This window comes from Myxine glutinosa, chromosome 1, assembly GCF_964187855.1.
Source record: "Myxine glutinosa chromosome 1, kmMyxGlut1.1, whole genome shotgun sequence".
Lineage (NCBI taxonomy): Eukaryota > Metazoa > Chordata > Myxini > Myxiniformes > Myxinidae > Myxine > Myxine glutinosa.
The window spans coordinates 222,201,409-222,221,070 of NC_136261.1; the positions used below are offsets into that span (position 1 = coordinate 222,201,409).

General features: G+C 43.9%; 1 protein-coding gene across 3 annotated transcripts in view; it reads left to right on the forward strand.

Annotated features, from left to right (window-relative positions):
- CPT2 (carnitine palmitoyltransferase 2) overlaps positions 1–19,447 on the forward strand; it is an 84,037-nt gene extending 64,590 nt beyond the window's left edge. For 2 of the 3 annotated variants that reach the window (XM_068127507.2, XM_068127524.2), the window contains 3 exons: positions 1,474–1,677; positions 9,728–9,998; positions 18,367–19,447. In XM_068127507.2, coding sequence (XP_067983608.2) covers positions 1,474–1,677; positions 9,728–9,998; positions 18,367–18,710 — 819 coding nt within the window. In that variant the 3' untranslated portion in view covers positions 18,711–19,447. The remainder of the gene's footprint in view (positions 1–1,473; positions 1,678–9,727; positions 9,999–18,366) is intronic. The other variant, XM_068127515.2, reaches the window with a different exon arrangement.
- The last annotated feature ends 215 nt before the right edge of the window (positions 19,448–19,662 follow it).

A 19,662-nucleotide genomic window follows, 5' to 3' on the forward strand; every position in this document is an offset into this window, starting at 1 on the left:
TGGCATAGGGGATTTGCTTGTCCGAGTAAGAGTGAGGAAGAAAGATGAGAATGAAGAGTGCGTATATGAACAACGATCACCGACACCAGCACAAATGCATGCTCTGGATTGTCCACTCAGTGGACGGCTTGCTTTCGCCTTCGCCTGTCCAATCAGCGGACGGCTTGCTTCGCCTTCGCCCAGCAGACGCCAATACGATGGCGTCGTATCGGCAGTTAATCGGATGCTTTTGGGCCCCAACGTCGGCTAATTCAGATTTTTCGAGTATGGCTGTACGTGATAAACAAAGAGCGCCGTTCGTAGATCGTAAATCCATTAGTGCCGTGGGCATCGGGTCACTGGGTGTGGCGTAAAAGGGATAACAAAGTCGAGTCCTTACGCTATTATTATATCGATGCACTTGACTTTAAGCTCTCTCATACCTGGGTTTGAATCTTCATCGAGCAAAATAACACTGACCCTGGTGTTTCTCTTCTTTGAGAGCAATTCATTGTATTTTAACATCCCACTTATTGTCAATGCATTGGTTGTACAAACAGCTCAAAGATGTACCATTAGCTATTATAATAGTACCTGGAATTGATTCATATTCTCGATTCGTCTTCTCGATTAGTCTTCTTGAACTCAATTCGTGTTCTTGAACTCAATTCGTGTTCTTGAACTGAATTCGTGTTCTTGAACTGAATTCGTCTTCTTGAACTCAATTCGTGTTCTTGAACTGAATTCGTGTTCTTGAACTGAATTCGTGTTCTTGAACTGAATTCGTGTTCTTGAACTCAATTCGTGTTCTTGAACTCAATCCGTGTTCTTGAACTCAATCCGTCTTCTTGAACTGAATTCGTGAACTGAATTCGTGTTCTTGAATTCAATTTGTGTTCTTGAACTCAATTCGTGTTCTTGAACTGAATTCATCTTCTTGAACTGAATTCACGTTCTTGAACTGAATTCACGTTCTTGAAGGATGTTGTTCTCGGGTAGATTTCGACTGAAAACGATCTTTCTTTTGTTGTCCACGACGTCTTTCTCTTAATAATGGTTGTGCCTGCAAGTGACAATATGCATCTCTCTAAGTTTGGGTTCACAAGCGTGTGCGTGTGCGTGCGCGCAAACGGACGAGGAGCAACCATGATTCAAGGAAAGATGTAAGGATGGTTTCATATGATAATTTATTGCGATCATCCCTACATTGTTTGTATACTTGTTAGTATACCATCCCTACATCCTCTTACATTCATTAAAATGTTTTTTTGTTACTTGTCTCTGTATTTATATGGTGAGGCAGTGTAAGAGAGCTGTCATTAAGAGTAAAGATAAATTAATGTAATATCTGCTTCCTTTTTGAGCTTGTAGCACATCTCTCATTCTTGGCATTCAACATACCTCAAAGTACTACCTATCTCTACTTCAGTGTTTAAATATAGCTAAATTGGTTACTGGTGATCTACATCAATAACTCGTCATATCTACGTCTAGGACAGCACAGTACAACCGGCTGTGGACGGGGATACTTCTGTACCGCCACTTGATGCAGACAATGCTGTACGTAGGCTGGATTTTCACTTGGATGATGTGGTGAAAGCGGGTGTGGACACAGCAAGGAAGCACTTTAACCGCTCTGTGTCAGCCCTCTCCATTGTGCCAATAGTGTTTCAAGGATACGGGAAGGACTTCCTCAAGGTATCAATTGTTGGATTTCCATCTGTTTGGTTATTTTATTCTTTTTCTATTTAATTTACTTTCTGTTGTTGGAAATGGCAGCTGTTATCAGCAGGTGTGTGTGTGTGTGTGTGTGTGTGTGTGTGTGTGTGTGTGTGTGTGTGTGTGTGTGTGTGTGTGTGTGTGTGTGTGTGTGTGTGTGTGTGTGTGTGTGTGTGTGTGTGTGTGTGTGTGTGTGTGTGTGTGTGTGTGTGTGTGTGTAGTTTTTTATATATACTGTATATATATATATACACAAAGAATTAAGTTAAGCACCCCCCCCGTTTTTTTACAACCTCGCACATTACAAGTTTGTTGTCGTCAAAACAGTGTAATATACCCATGATATTGCTATATTTTCTGGAGAGGTGATATTATGGTCACATAAAAACATAACAATCATGCCGTTTTCAATATTTTATTCTGAATAATTTAAGGTGAAATTTTTTGGGAATTTTAGGCATATTTTCACCTCAATAAGTATGGAGCTATAGGTCCATCACGGACAGTGTGGATGACGTTTATGTTTTCTAACGTACAGTCATTGTTCTGAGAAGACCTCTAGCGATCTTTGCGTCAATCCCATCTTCATGGATGACAACGCCAGGCCTCACCGTGCGAGACGCGTCCGAGCCTTGCTGGAGCAAGGTGCTGTGACAACCATCCCCTGGCCTGCGTACAGTCCTGACCTGAACCCCCTCGAGCACGTTTGGGACATGTTGGGACGACAAATTGCGAAGATGGTCCCTCCAATAGCCAATCTGGATGAATTGGAACGTGCATTACATCGGGAATGGAACAACCTGCCACAGCAACGCATACGACGGCTTACAGGGTCTATGAGACGTAGGGTTGAGTCAGTGATCCGATCACGTGGGTCCTACACACGTTATTGACGCAAAGATCGCTAGAGGTCTTCTCAGAACAATGACTGTACGTTAGAAAACATAAACGTCATCCACACTGTCCGTGATGGACCTATAGCTCCATACTTAAATTGAGGTGAAAATATGCCTAAAATTCCCAAAAAATTTCACCTTAAATTATTCAGAATAAAATATTGAAAACGGCATGATTGTTATGTTTTTATGTGACCATAATATCACTTCTCCAGAAAATATAGCAATATCATGGGTATATTACACTGTTTTGACGACAACAAACTTGTAATGTGCGAGGTTGTAAAAAAACGGGGGGGGTGCTTAACTTAATTCTTTGTGTATATATATATATATATATATATATATATATATATATATATATATATATATATATATATATATATATATATATACAGTGGGGAGAACAAGTATTTGATACACTGCCGATTTTGCAGGTTTTCCCACTTACAAAGCACGTCAAGGTCTGTTATTTTTATCATAGGTACACTTCAACTGTGGAAGACGGAATCTAAAACAAAAATCCTGAAAATCACATTGTATGATTTTAAAGTAATTAATTTGCATTTTATTGCATGAAATAAGTATTTGATACATCAGAAAAACAGAACTTAATATTTGGTACAGAAACCTTTGTTTGCAATTACAGAGATCAGACGTTTCCTGTAGTTCTTAACCAGGTTTGCACACACTGCAGCAGGGATTTTGGCCCACTCCTCCATACAGATCTTCACCAGATCCTTCAGGTTTCGGGGCTGTCGCTGCGCAACACAGACTTTCAGCTCCCTCCAAAGATTTTCTATTGGGTTCAGGTCTGGAGACTGGCTAGGCCACTCCAGGACCTTGAGATGCTTCGTACGGAGCCACTCCTTAGTTGCCCTGGCTGTGTGTTTCGGGTCGTTGTCATGCTGGAAGATCCAGCCACGCCCCATCTTCAATGCTCTTATTGAGGGAAGGAGATTGTTGGCCAAGATCTCGCGATACATGGCCCCATCCATCCTCCCCTCAATACGGTGCAGTCGTCCTGTCCCCTTTGCAGAAAAGCATCCCCAAAGAATGATGTTTCCACCTCCATGCTTCACGGTTGGGATGGTGTTCTTGGGGTTGTACTCATCCTTCTTCTTCCTCCAAACACGGCGAGTGGAGTTTAAACCAAAAAGCTCTATTTTGGTCTCATCAGACCACATGACCTTCTCCCATTCCTCCTCTGGATCATCCAGATGGTCATTGGCAAACTTCAGACGGGCCTGGACATGCGCTGGCTTGAGCAGAGGGACCTTGCGTGCGCTGCAGGATTTTAATCCATGACGGCGTAGTGTGTTACTTATGGTTTTCTTTGATACTGTGGTCCCAGCTCTCTTCAGGTCATTGACCAGGTCCTGCCGTGTAGTTCTGGGCTGATCCCTCACCTTTCTCATGATCATTGAGGCTCCACGAGGTGAGATCTTGCATGGAGCCCCAGACCGAGGGAGATTGACTGTCATCTTGAACTTCTTCCATTTTCTAATAATTGCGCCAACAGTTGTTGCCTTCTCACCAAGCTGCTTGCCTATTGTCCTGTAGCCCATCCCAGCCTTGTGCAAGTCTACAAATTTGTCCCTGATGTCCTTAGACAGCTCTCTGGTCTTGCCCATTGTGGAGAGGTTGGAGTCTGATTGATTGAGTGTGGACAGGTCTGGAGACGGCTTTGCGGTCGGTCTTTGCGGTCTTTGTGGTCGGAGACGGTCTGGAGACGTCTTTTATGCAGATAACGAGTTCAAACAGGTGCAGTTAATACAGGTAATGAGTGGAGAATGGGAGGGCTTCTTAAAGAAAAAACTAACAGGTCTGTGAGAGCCGGAATTCTTACTGGTTGGTAAGTGATCAAATACTTATTTCATGCAATAAAATGCAAATTAATTACTTAAAAATCATACAATGTGATTTTCAGGATTTTCGTTTTAGATTCCGTCTTCCACAGTTGAAGTGTACCTATGATAAAAAGTACAGACCTTTACGTGCTTTGTAAGTGGGAAAACCTGCAAAATCGGCAGTGTATCAAATACTTGTTCTCCCCACTGTATATGTATATATATATATATATATATATATGTATATATATATATGTATATATATATATATATATATATATATATATATATATATATATATATATATATATATATATGTGTATATATATATGTATATATATATATATATATATATGTATATATATATATATATATGTATATATATATATATATATATATGTATGTATATATATATATATATATATGTATATATGTATATATATGTATATATATGTATATATATATATATATATATATATATATATATATATATATATATATATATATATATATATATATATATATATACATACATATATATATACATATATATGTATATATGTATATATATGTATATATATATATATATATATATATATATATATATATATACGAGGGGGACTTCTCGGACCCTTCCCAAACCCCGGCCCTGAGGCCACCGGCTATGGATAACTCCGCGGTCCGGCAGGTTGCTCGCCACCCATGAACGCCGATTGCTAGTCAAACCTGGCTGGGTCCTCGCTGCTACACGTGTTACCTTTCCGGTGGTTTGGCAATGTCAATTCAGGCTCGCACCACCGATACGTATTTGTCTATTTGATCAGGTACAGTCGAGCGGAACTATCAAATACATACCAGCTTGATCATGGAACCAATCAGTGGGGTAAAATGTACTCTTACTCTACGTAATGAGCTCTATGTAACCAGCTCTATGTAACCAGCTCTATGTAACCAGCTCCATGTAACCAGCTCTATGTAACCAGCTCTATGTTACTACAGTGTCTTGTACTCTATGCACTCTTACACACTATTGAGCCAAAAGGAAAGGAAATGGAGCGGGCAGGTTGGACAGGAGCTGTTCACCAAGGAATGCAAATATGTACAGGCAATTAGCAAAAGAGACACATTTATACATCACAGTAATCACTGAAAGAAAAAGCACAGTTATCGAGTCACAATAAAGGAAACAAAAGTCAATGAGGCCTATCCCCTTAACGCTTATCCCCTTATGCACTCTTACCGAACACAACCACACATGACATGTGCCCAGCAGAAACATTCAGATGAAGGTAGAGAGGGAGAAATGAAGATGCTAGATTTAAGATCAGTGCTTGTTGACAGCCCTTCACTTACTGGGGGGCACCGTTGATGGACTGGGGGGCACCGTTGATGTACTGGGGGGCACCGTTGATGGACGTATACCAAACATGATACAAGTATAAAGGGCGGGAGGGTGTGGTGAGTGTGGCATGAGGTGTGTGCGAGAGGAAAATGTGAGGTGCGAGGCAGTGTGCCTGCCCTGAACAAGGACCAGGCTGGTTGTTGATGGCTCTTTTGCTCTGGTTTTTTATAGTTCCTTTATGCATCAAAGGATGCATCTCATCCCGTGTGTACCCTGGTTAGAATAGGTACACTGTATCCCTGCGTGTCATAAGAGGCGACTAAGAGGGATGGCGTCAGGAAGGGCATCCGGCCATAAAAACATTGCCTCAAAAAGAGAACCATGACAATTACAACGACATATGGGCAGGGTATAGCCTGAAGTAGAGATCGGTTTCTGAGGTTTGGGACATGGAATGTAGGGACAATGACAGGGAGATCAGGAGAAGTGGTGGAAGTATTGGTCAGAAGAAGAGTGGACATATGTTGTGTGCAAGAGACGAGATGGAAGGGAAGTGGTGTGAGAATGGTGAAGGGTAGGCCAGGACAGAAATACAAGTTTGTGTGGCAAGGGTGCCCGGAGGGCGTGAATGGTGTTGGTGTCCTGTTTTCTGAGGAGTTTGTAGACAGTGTGGTGAGTGTGACAAGAGTGAGTGATAGGTTGATGATGGTGAAAATGATGATTCGAAAGCTCTTGGTGAACGTCATCTCGAGATATGCTCCGCAGGTTGGTCGGAGCGATGAAGAGAAGGACAAGTTCTGGTGTGCGATAGAGAAGCTGATGGAAAATGTAAAAGATGAGGAAGTTGTTGTGGCAGGAGGAGACCTAAATGGACGTGTGGGAAGGAGTATGGACGGTTTTGAGGGAGTTCATGGGGGTTGCGGATATGGTGTGAGAAATGGAGAAGGTGAAAGGATTTTGGAGTTTGCTGATTGAGCTGATTTGTTGATTTGTAATACTCAGTTCCAGAAAGGGGATAATAAGCTTGTTACATACACGTCAGGTGGGTCGACGACAACCGTTGACTATCTGATGGTGCGGAGGCGAGATAGGGGGCACCTCCGGGACACAAAGGTGATCCCGGGGGAGGAGGCTGTTTCACAGCACCACTTGGTTGTCTGCGACATAAAGGTGCAAGGAGAGCTCGGTGGGTGAAGTAGCAACTGAGAATGAAGGTGTGGAGGTTGAAAGAGGTGACAGTAAGGGAGGCATTAAAAGAGAGGCTGAGTAGGGTAGAGGATGATGTGGTTGAGCTTGAACGTGGTTGGATGTCAATGAAAGATAGTCTGTTGGGAGCCGTTGGTGAGGTATGTGGATGGACAAAAGGACCACCGAGGCACTTGGAAACATGGTGGTGGGATGATGAAGTTGGAAAGAGGATTGACGAGAAGAGGAAGAAGTTCAAGAGTGGCAGAAGGCGAAGGGTACGGGAGCAGAAAAAGCAGAGCATGAAAGTTATAAGGCAGCCAAGAAGGCTGCAAAGAAAGAGGTAGCAAAGGCGCAGGAGGCATGTAGGAAAATGTTCGGAGAACGATTGCATTCGGAAGAGGGTCAGAGAGCGGTATTCAGGATTGCAAAGCAGATAGCGAAAGAGAGGTGTGATGGGGGTGAGTTGCTTGAAGGATGAAGTGGGACAAATCGTTGTGGACCCAGATGGAATTAAAGGAAGATGGAAAAGATATATGGAAATGCTGTTGAATACAAAGAATGAAATGGATGGCAACATAGAGAGTAACCCAGTTTTAGGACCGGCAGAGAAGATAGCTGAGAAGGAAGTTGAGGAAGCGATAAAAGCAATGAAGAGTAGAAAAGCGGGAGGGCCGACGGGAGTTGTGGAAGATATGTTGAAGGCAGCAGGAAGTTCGGGTGTGAAGAGAATGACAGAGATCTGTAATCTGGTGGTGAAAGAAGGCCGCATTCCAGTGGATTGGGAACTGAGTACCCTCGTCCCTCTATACAAGGGGAAAGGTGACCCTCTGGAGTGTGGCTCGTACCGAGCGATAAAGTTATTGGAGCATGGAATGAAGGTATTGGAAAGGGTGTTGGAGAGGAGGATAAGGAAGAAGGTGAAGATCGACGAAATGCAGTTTGTATTCATGCCAGGAAGAGGAACGACAGACGCGCTCTTTATTGTGAGGGAGTTGCAGGAGAAGTACATGGAGAAGAGGAAGAAGTTGTTTCTTGGGTTTGTTGATCTGGAGAAAGCATTCGATAGGGTTCCACGCGAAGTATTGACATGGGCATTGAGGAAGTTAGAAGTGGAGGAATGGTTGATCAGAGTAGTGATGGCAATGTACAAAAGAGCGCGCACAGCTGTAAGGACGAAGGACGGGAACAGTGGTGAGTTTGAGGTGAAGGTGGGAGTGCATCAGGGGTCGGTACTAAGTCCACTACTATTTGTAGCTGTGATGGAGGTGTTGGCTCAGAATGTAAAGGAGGGTTTACCGTGGGAGTTGTTGTATGCAGATGATCTGGTGTTGATTGCGGAAAGTGTGGATGGACTGAAGGAAAAGATGAACAAGTGGAAGGAATGTATGGAGACAAAAGGTCTGAAGGTGAATATAGGAAAGACGAAGGTGATGGCGAGTTGTAAAGCATGTGGTGAGGTGGAAAGAACTGGGAAGGGGCTGTGTGCTCTGTGTAGGAAGGGTGTCGGAGTGAACTCCATTCAATGTACAATGTGCGCTGAGTGGGTTCATCAAAAATGTAGTGGTCTGAGAGGATCATTAACCAGTGTGGCAGCTACATTCAAATGTAAGGTGTGCACAGAGGGAACTGCAGATGGAGGAAATGTTGAGTTGGATCTTGGAGACGGCGTGAAGCTGGAAGGTGTGAAGACATTTTGCTACCTCAGAGACATGCTGAATGGAGAAGGTGGATCAGACTCGGCAATGGTTGCTTGAGTGAGATGTGCATGGAAGACGTTTCGGGAACTGAGTGGCGTGCTGATGAGGAGCGGAGTGTCGTTGAACCTGAAGGGAAAGGTGCATGCTGCATGTGTGAGAAGTGTTATGATTTATGGGAGCGAGACATGGGTCATGAATGTGGAGCAGCAACGAAGGCTGGAAAGGGTGAAAATGTGAATGCTTCGGTGGATGTGCGGAGTATCGTTGAGAGAGAGGAAGACAAATGATGAATTGCGAAAGATGATGGGAAGAGACCCTGTGATTGATGCTGGAAAGAGTAACAGGTTGAGATGGTTTGGTCATGTGTTGAGGAAGGATGAAAGTGACTGGTTGAGAAGAGTGATGGAAATGAATGTAGAAGGAAGTAGAGGACGCGGAAGACCGAGAAAGACATGGCTAAAGATGGTGGAAGAAGAAATGCAGGCAAGGGGGTTAATAAGGAGAGATGCAGAAAATATGGCAGAATGGAGAAGATTTTCATGGGGACTGCAAGGCTAACCCCCACTCTTGCAGGGAAAATGGCCTTAAAATGCATGTTGTTGTTGTTGTATGCATCAAAGGAGCAATGTAGAACGTTTACAAAAGGGGACAACAAGAGACAGTCGTGTATGTCAGGCTGGAGCTCTTTCCTTGCCATGGACCTGCCTGCTCTCTCTCTCCCTCTCACTCTCTCTATCTCACTCTCTCACTCTCTCAATTATATCTTTTTGCCAATTTGAATAGTCTCTGTAATTTCAGTTTGTTTGAATTGGCCAAACAAAACACTTTTGAAATAACAATTGCAAAGAGTTGAATAATAAAGCATAATTTATGTTTTTTCAATTATCTTGTCAAATACTATCCGCTATGATGATTCTACAGTATATTTGTTGTGCCTCTACTCCATGCCTCATCCTCACAACACCAAATTGTTTTCTACCTTTTCATGAGGTTAATATTTTTAACGTAATATTTAATAATTTCATTTGATGACCACTGGCACATCTTATTCTCCAGAAACAGAAAGTGAGCCCAGATGGTGTTCTACAGCTCGCTTTACAATTGGCCTACCTCCGGCTGTACGGTACGCCGGCCGACACGTATGAATCGTGCAGCACCGCTGCCTTTCGCCACGGACGCACTGAGACCATCCGCCCCGCCAGCCGAGCTGCCATCGACTGCTGCCATGCCTTCTTTGCTCGTTCACCATTCCAAGCTTCATCCCTCAGGCCGCTGGTGCAGACGAGCTGCCTGCATCATGGGCAACTCACCAAAGAAGCTGCCATGGGTAGCCACTGAATTCTGTTATTTTGTTAACTCAATTTCCTTTGTGTCTAGAGCCTGGTGTTGGCTTAGGGGTTAGGGTGCCTGCCTGGGATCCTAGGATCCTGGGTTCGAATCCCGATCGATCGCTGAATTAACGCCAGGGGGGTTGACTCAGCCTGTCATCCTTCCAACAACAACAACAACAACATGCACTTTAAGGCCATTTTCCCTGCAAGAGCGGGGGGTTCGCCTTGCGGTCCCCATGACAATCTCCATTTTGCCCTATTTTCTGCATCTCTCCTTGTTAACCCCCTTGCCCGCATATCTTCTTCCACCGTCTTTAGCCAAGTCTTTCTCGGTCTTCCCCGTCCTCTACTTCCTTCTACATTCATTTCCATCACTCTTCTCAACCAGTCACTTTCATCCTTCCTCAACACATGACCAAACCATCTCAACCTGTTCCTCTTCACAGCATCAATCACAGGCTCTATTCCCATCATCTTTCGCAATTCATCATTTGTCTTCCTCTCTCTCAGCGACACTCCGCACATCCACCGAACCATTCGCATTTCCACCCTTTCCAGCCTTCGTTGCTGCTCTACATTCATGACCCATGTCTCGCTCCCATAAATCATAACACTTCTCACACATGCAGCATACACCTTTCCCTTCAGCTTCAACGACACTCCCCTCCTCATCAGCACGCCACTCAGTTCCCGAAACGTCTTCCATGCACATCTCACTCTAGCAACCGTTGCCAAGTCTGATCCACCTTCTCCATTCAGCATGTCTCCGAGATAGCAAAATGTTTTCACACCTTCCAGATTCATGCTGTCTCCAAGATCCAACTCAACATTTCCTCCATCTGCAGCTCCCTCTGTGCACACCTTACATTTGAATGTAGCTGCCACACTGGTTAATGACCCTCTCAGACCACTACATTTTTGATGAACCCACTCAGCGCACATTGTACATTGAATGGAGTTCACTCCGACACCCTTCATGCACACAGCACATGGCCACTTCCCAGTTCTTTCCACCTCACCACATGCTTTACCACTTGCCATCACCTTCGTCTTTCCTATATTCACCTTCAGACCTGTTGTCTCCATACTTTCCTTCCACTTGTTCATCTTTTCCTTCAGTCCATCCATACTTTCCGCAATCAACACCAGATCATCTGCATTCAACAACTCCCATGGTAAACCCTCCTTTATGGTCTGAGCCAGCACCTCCATCACAGCTACAAATAGTAGTGGACTTAGTACCGACCCCTGATGCACTCCCACCTTCACCTCAAACTCACCACTGTTCCCGTCCTTCGTCCTTACAGCTGTGCGCGCTCTTTTGTACATTGCCATCACAACTCTGATCAACCATTCCTCCACTTCTAACTTCCTCAATGCCCATGTCAATACTTTGCGTGGAAACCTATCGAATGCTTTCTCCAGATCAACAAACCCAAGAAACAACTTCTTCCTCTTCTCCATGTACTTCTCCTGCAACTGCCTCACAATAAAGAGCGCGTCTGTCGTTCCTCTTCCTGGCATAAATCCAAACTGCATTTCGTCGATCTTCACCTTCTTCCTTATCCTCCTCTCCAACACCCTTTCCAATACCTTCATTCCATGCTCCAATAACTTTATCGCTCGGTACGAGCCACACTCCAGAGGGTCACCTTTCCCCTTGTATAGAGGGACAAGGGTACTCAGTTCCCAATCCACTGGAATGCGGCCTTCTTTCACCACCAGATTACATATCTCTGTCATTCTCTTCACACCCCACCTTCCTGCTGCCTTCAACATATCTCCCACAACTCCCGTCGGCCCTCCCGCTTTTCTACTCTTCATTGCTTTTATCGCTTCGATATGTTGAAGTTTTCTACTTCGATATGTTTTTTTTATTTTAATTTTTATTGCTTTTATCGCTTCCTCAACTTCCTTCTCAGTTATCTTCTCTGCCGGTCCTAAAACTGGGTTACTTTCTATCTTGCCATCCCATTCATTCTCTGTATTCAACAGCATTTCCATATATCTTTTCCATCTTCCTTTAATTCCATCTGGGTCCACAATGATTTGTCCCACTTCATCCTTCAAGCAACTCACCCCCATCACATCACACTTCTCTTTCGCTATCTGCTTTGCAATCATGAATACCGCTCTCTGACCCTCTTCCGAATCCAAGCGTTCTCCAAACATTTTCCTACATGTCTCCTGCTCCTTTGCGACCTCTTTCTTTGCAGCCTTCTTGGCTGCCTCATAACTTTCATGCTCTGCTTTTTCTGCTCCCGCACCCTTCGCCTTCTGCCACTCCTTGAACTTCTTCCCTCTTCTCGTCAATCCTCTTTCCAACTTCATCATCCCACCACCATGTTTCCGAGTGCCTCGGTGGTCCTTTTGTCCATCCACATACCTCACCAACGGCTACCAACAGACTATCTTTCATTGACATCCAACCACTTTCAAGCTCAACCACATCATCCTCGACCCGACTCAGCCTCTCTTTTAATGCCTCCCTTACTGTCACCTCTTTCAACCTCCACACCTTCATTCTCGGTTGGTACTTCACCCGCCGAGCTCTCCTCGCACCTTTCACCCTTATGTCGCAGACAACCAAGTGGTGCTGTGAAACAGCCTCCTCCCCCGGGATCACCTTTGTGTCCCGGAGGTGCCCCCTATCTCGCCTACGCACCATCAGGTAGTCAACAGTTGTCGTCGACCCACCTGACGTGTATGTAACAGGCTTATTATCCCCTTTCTGGAACTGAGTATTACAAATCAACAAATCAGCTCCATCAGCAAACTCCAAAATCCTTTCACCTTCTCCATTTCTCACACCATATCCGTAACCCCCATGAACTCCCTCAAAACCGTCCATACTCCTTCCCACATGTCCATTTAGGTCTCCTCCTGCCACAACAACTTCCTCATCTTTCACGTTTTCCATCAGCTTCTCTATCGCACACCAGAACTTGTCCTTCTCTTCATCGCTCCGACCAACCTGTGGAGCATATCCCGAGATGATGTTCACCAAGAGCTTTCCAATCATCATTTTCACCATCATCAACCTATCACTCACTCTGGTCACATTCACCACACTGTCTACAAACTCCTCAGAAAACAGGACACCAACACCATTCACGCCCTCCGGGCACCCTTGCCACACAAACTTGTATTTCTGTCCCTGCCTACCCTTCACCATTCTCACACCACTTCCCTTCCATCTCGTCTCTTGCACACAACATATGTCCACTCTTCTTCTGACCAATACTTCCACCACTTCTCCTGATCTCCTTGTCATTGTCCCTACATTCCATGTCCCAAACCTCAGAAACCGATCTCCACTTCGGGCTGTACCCTGCCCATATGTAGTTCTAATTGTCATGGTTCTCTTTTTGAGGCAATGTTTTTATGGCCGGATGCCCTTCCTGACGCCAACCCTCTTAGTCGCCTCTTACGACACGCAGGGATACGGTGTACCTATTCTAACCAGGGTACACACCGCAATGTCATCCTTCCGAGGTCGGCAAATTGAGTACCAGCTTGCTGGGATGAATGATCACGGTGTGAACCCCGATTTAGAATAGGTACACCATATCCCTGCGCATCATAAGAGGCGACCAAGGGTTGGCGTCAGGAAGGGCATCCGGCCATAAAAACATTGCCTCAAAAAGGGAACCACGATTGTCATGGGGCCCGCAAGGCTAACCCCCGCTCTCGCGGGGAAAATGGCCTTTAAACGATCATTCATATTCATATATTCTGGAGAAACATGTTGGGCCAAATTTACGAAAGCTGCTTCGCGAGCATCTTGCGAACACACACTTAACCCTCGAATGGTGACAGACACATCGTTGTATGTGGAGGACATTACATTGCCATACATACCTGGTTTCACATCGCCCGCCTAAATTTCAATTTACAAAGGAAGATAAACTGCCGATTAGTCTGCGAAACACCGCACATATCTCCAGCATCCAATTGAAATGATGCATTTGCATATAATCAAAGCGCCACGGACAATTGTTGGAGGGGATTCAGCGCATTGTTCCTCATCGTAGGTTAATCCAGGCCATCTTACTCTCGTTTGAGCAGCCAATGAAATGATTCCTTCAAGAGTCTGTAACTCTGGGCAAATTTGGTGTTGTCATACTTCCCCAGAGGATTGCATCTATCCCGAAGATTCTCAAGACAGTTGGCAAACTGCCCTATTCCTATCCTCTTCTGCTTCCTCCTGCGATAATTCAACCACTCTTAACGCCTCCATATCCACATCCCATGTAAACTACCAATTAGAAGCCGTGCAGTGCTTGCTTCAATGCCTTAAACTGCTGACGTGTAAAATTTCTTTGTTATTACCTCTGCCACCAAAGGTGGATGGAGGTTATGTTTTCACCCCTGCTTGTTTGTTTGTTTATTTGTGAACAAAATATCTCAAAAAGTTGTGCACGGATTCGGACGAAATTTGGCAGAGATGTAACGTGTGTGACAAGGAGGAAATGATTCGATTTTGGTGAAGATCCGGATTCGGATCCAGCTACTAATTTAAAAATTTAAAAAGTGATTCTTCACCATTGGGAGATAGGGCCAAAAACTATACATAGCAGGATATCTCAAAAAGTTATGGATGGATTTCGACGAAACTTTGTGGAGAGGTTGGGTGTCTGACAAGGACTATTCGATTCGATTTTGGTGAAGATATGAATATGGATTCGGATATGAGAATTATTTAATTTTTTTAAGTGATTCTTCACCATTGGGAGATGGGGCCAAAAACGATACATTGCAGGATATCTTAAAAGTTGTGGATGGATTTGGACAAAACTTGGTGGACTCGTTGGGTTTTTGACAAGGACAAATAGATTCGAATTTGGTGAAGATCCGGATCCAGCTAGTAGAATTTTTAAAGTCATTCTTCAACATTGAGTAATATGGCCAACCAGATGGAGGTGTGCTCTCTATTGAGTGCCATTCTAGTTTAAACGCTTGTGATTAGGTTTTGATAGTGAATTAGATAATATAATCACTCTTCGGCAATTGTTTACTAACTTTAAACGGGTTATCATCGCATGATTAGTGATTCTACACGTGTCTAACTCTTAAACTGCATTTCTTAAATTTGGTCCTTACTGATGTGCTTGTGTTTTTATTTATAAAGATTTTTTTTTTGAGATGAATGCAAGTTTGAGGGAAGAGAGGTGGAGGTGAGGGAATGGTGAAAAATACACTACATGGCCAAAAGTATGTGGACGCCTGAACATCACACCCGCATGTGCTCGCCGAACATCTCATTCCAAAATCATGGGCATTAATATGGAGTTGGCACTGATGTTGGGCGATTAGACCTGGCTCGCAGTCGGCGTTCCAATTCATCCCAAAGGTATTCGATGGGGTTGAGGTCAGGGCTCTGTGCAGGCCAGTCAAGTTCTTCCACACCGATCTCGACAAACCATTTCTGTGTGGACCTCACTTTGTGCACGGGGGCATTGTCATGTTGAAACAGGAAAGAGCCTTCCCCAAACTGTTGCCACAAAGTTGGAAGCACACAATCGTTTAGATTAGAATGTCATTGTATGCTGTAGCATTGAGATTTTCCTTCACTGGAACTAAGGGGCCTCGCCCGAACCATGAAAAACAGCCCAGATCATTATTCCTCCTCTACCAAACTTTACCGTTGGCACTATGCATTTGGGCAGGTCGCGATCTCCTGGCATTCGCCAAACCCAGATACGTCTGTCGGACTTGCCAGATGGTGAAGCGTGATTCATCACTCCAGAGAACGCATTTCCACTGCTCCAGATTCCAATGGCGGTGAGCTTTACACCACTCCAGCCGACGCTTGGCATTGCGCATGGTGATCTTAGGCTTGTGTGCAGCTGCTCGGCCATGGAAACCCATTTTATGAAGCTCCCGGCGAACAGTTGTTGTGCTGACCTTGCTTACAGAGGCAGTTTGTAACTTGGTAGTGAGTGTTGCAACCAAGGACAGACGATGTTTACGCGCTACGCGTTTTAGCACTCGGCGGTCCCGTTCTGTGACCTTGTGTGGCCTGCCACCTCGTGGCTGAGCTGTTGTTGCTCCGATACGTTTCCTCTTCACAATAACAGCACTTACAGTTGACCGGGGCAGCTCAAGCAGGGCAGAAATTTGACGAACTGACTTGTTGGAAATGTGGCATCCTATGACCGTGCCACTTTGAAAGTCACTGAGCTCTTCAGTTTATCCCATTCTACTGCCAATGTTTGTCTGTGGAGATTGCATGGCTGTGTGCTTGATGATATACACCTGTCAGCAATGGGTGTGGCTGAAACAGCCGAATCCACTAATTAGAAGGGGTGTCCGCATACTTTTGGCCATTTAGTGTACGTCTTAATAGCCATGTGTGCATTGTACTATGTTTGTTTTGGATATGTGATTTAATACGAGATTTTTTTTTGTTAGCTTTTGTGAGCCAGGCTATTTGCAGGAAATTGAAAACCTGAAAATGTAAAGAAAACTTTCATTATCCTTAGCTCTGCCTTAGGGACAAGGCCAGATGGAATCGCCACCTGTATTCTGCAATCATGTTCTGTTGTTGTTGTGTTCTCAAATCATGTTCTGTTGTTCTTGTGTTCTCAGATATTGTTCTGTTGTTCTTGTGTTCTCAAATCAGGTTATGTTGTTGTTGTGTTCTCAAATCATGTTCTGTTGTTGTTGTGTTCTCAAATATTGTTCTGTTGTTCTTGTGTTCTCAAATCATGTTCTGTTGTTGTTGTTGTGTTCTCAAATCATGTTCTGTTGTTGTTGTGTTCTCAAATATTGTTTTGTTGTTCTTGTGTTCTCAAATATTGTTCTGTTGTTCTTGTGTTCTCAAATATTGTTCTGTTGTTCTTGTGTTCTCAAATCATGTTCTGTTGTTGTTGTTGTGTTCTCAAATCATGTTCTGTTGTTGTTGTGTTCTCAAATATTGTTCTGTTGTTCATGTGTTCTCAAATATTGTTCTGTTATTCTTGTGTTCTCAAATATTGTTCTGTTGTTCTTGTGTTCTCAAATGTTGTTCTGTTGTTCTTGTGTTCTCAAATATTGTTCTGTTGTTGTTGTGTTCTCAAATATTGTTCTGTTATTCTTGTGTTCTCAAATATTGTTCTGTTGTTCTTGTGTTCTCAAATATTGTTCTTTTGTTCTTGTGTTCTCAAATATTGTTCTGTTGTTCTTGTGTTCTCAAATGTTGTTCTGTTGTTCTTGTGTTCTCAAATATTGTTCTGTTGTTCTTGTGTTCTCAAATGTTGTTCTGTTGTTCTTGTGTTCTCAAATCATGTTCTGTTGTTCTTGTGTTCTCAAATCATGTTCTGTTGTTCTTGTGTTCTCAAATCATGTTCTATTGTTGTTGTGTTCTCAAATATTGTTCTATTGTTGTTGTGTTCTCAAATATTGTTCTGTTGGTCTTGTGTTCTCAAATATTGTTCTGTTGTTCTTGTGTTCTCAAATATTGTTCTCTTGTTCTTGTGTTCTCAAATATTGTTCTGTTGTTCTTGCTCCTTCTTTGTCTGCACTTGTCAGCTTGTCCTTCACAGGCGACCACCTACTATTTGCAGACAGCCAACATTTCCACACGAAGGAAGGGTACAAAACCTGTTCACTCAACTGCGCTCCTTTAAGCTTACTTCCAGTTGTGAGCAAAGCCATGAAATCCATCGCCACAGTCGACATTATAATTCCTCTTTTTAAATGTCTGAGTCTGATCTACAGTTTGGATGCCATCCCTTTTCTCTATGCCGATTCTTCACTCTCAAAAATGGAAGGACACCGAGAACCTTAAAGGAGATGTCAAGGTTTTGTCGCTAAACACAATCCAGCCCTTTGACAACATCTGGCAACCCACCTTGCTCATGACGATTTCTGCCTGTCACATCCAAGAGCCTTTCTTCCTTCCTCTCTGGCTCCGTGTTCACACAATCCGAGGTCGACAAATTGAGTACCAGTTCACTGGTAATTCCCTGTGTGTCGCAAGAGGCGACTAACAGGATTGGTGGCAGGAAGGGCATCCGGCCATAAAACATAGCTTCAAAAAGGGGACCAGGGTGCCCGAAAAAAGGCCAACCCCCGCTCCGTGGGTAAAAAATGGCCTCTAAAGGTGGTGTCTGTGTGGTGCCTACTTTGTTACCTTGCTCTTCCATGAACCTAGATTTTGTATCCAAAAATTAGAATTTACTGATCACACTCCCATTTGGAAAAATATAATAAAGGCACAAATACAATAATTGTTTCCTGGAGATTGGGTTGAAGAGTAACTTGTCGACAAGATTTAAGGGCATTACCTTGTGAATGAGAGACTTCATGATACAGAGCCTTTTCCTTTTACCTCCATTTTACTATGCTTCTCTAATACATTTCCACCCCTTCTTTCTTCAGGTCAGGGCTTTGACCGCCACCTTTTCGCTCTTCGGCGTCTCGCAATGCAGCAGAATGGAGGTGATGCAACCCAAGTCCCTGCGTTCTATCAAGATCCTGCTTATGCTCGACTCAACCACATCATTCTGTCCACCAGCACACTCTCAAGCGATGCTGTTACCTTGGGCGGGTTTGCTCCTGTAACACCTAATGGCCTAGGTGTCGCGTACGGAATTCACAACGATTGGATTGGTTGCAATGTCAGCGCATACACGTCACAAAACGTTCCCGACCTAATGCGGGCCCTTGACATGAGTTTGCAGGAGATTGGAGATGTTCTACTTGGGGAGGATTTGAAAAAATAAGTAGGCCAAGTGGTTCAGCTGAGAGTCGGCTTGCAATGTTTGTTGAAGGAAAATAAATGTTGCGCATTGGTATGTTGTCACTGCCACAGCCATTGTGATCAATTTGATTGCAAGTGGATGTGCATGTCGAAATGATTACATGATGTCACTTTGATTTCACTCGCTTGGCTGACGATTCCAGTGGAAAACTTAGAGCACCACTCGATAGAGCACATACCTCCGCCAGGCTGAACAGTTTGTTTTGTATCCCACTGATAGGCTGGCTCTGGATCCGGACCTGAACCAAAATCGAATTGGCTTGGTCTTGTCGCCTAACCAACTCGTCCACCAAGTTTCGTCATAACTAGGCCACAACCTTTTGAGATATCATGCTATGTATCATTGTTGGCCCTATCACTCAACGATGAAAAATCACTTTTTTTAATTTCATATTTGGATCTTCACAATAATCTATTCAATTCGTCCTTGTCACACACCCAACCTGTCTGTCCACCAAGTTCCGTATGAATCCGTCCATAACTTTTGGAGGTATCTTGCTCGGTCAAACACGCAGACAGAGGTGAAAACATAACTTCCGTCCATCTGCGGGTGCGGAGGTAATGAGAGTGGATTTGATTGGGAAATTCTCAACATTTTGAAACGAGAGTGCAGATTGCAAAGCGAACCCCCAACTGTTCTTTATTCTTTTACATCTTTCATGGAAATATATAAAATAAATTGGATTTGGTGACATCTAATCTCATGGGGATTTAAACGTTTCTTGTTTTGAATCATGTGATAAGTAATGAAGCTGTCGTGCGAATCATCTTATTATAATTCACCAAATGTCCGTCCGTCTGTCTGTCTGTCCGCCCATTCCCAGGTACCGCAAAAACGGCTGAACCGATCGCAACCAAATTTTGGGTGGGTAATCCTGGGATCCCCTGGAGTAAAATAGGCTATATTGTTTTTA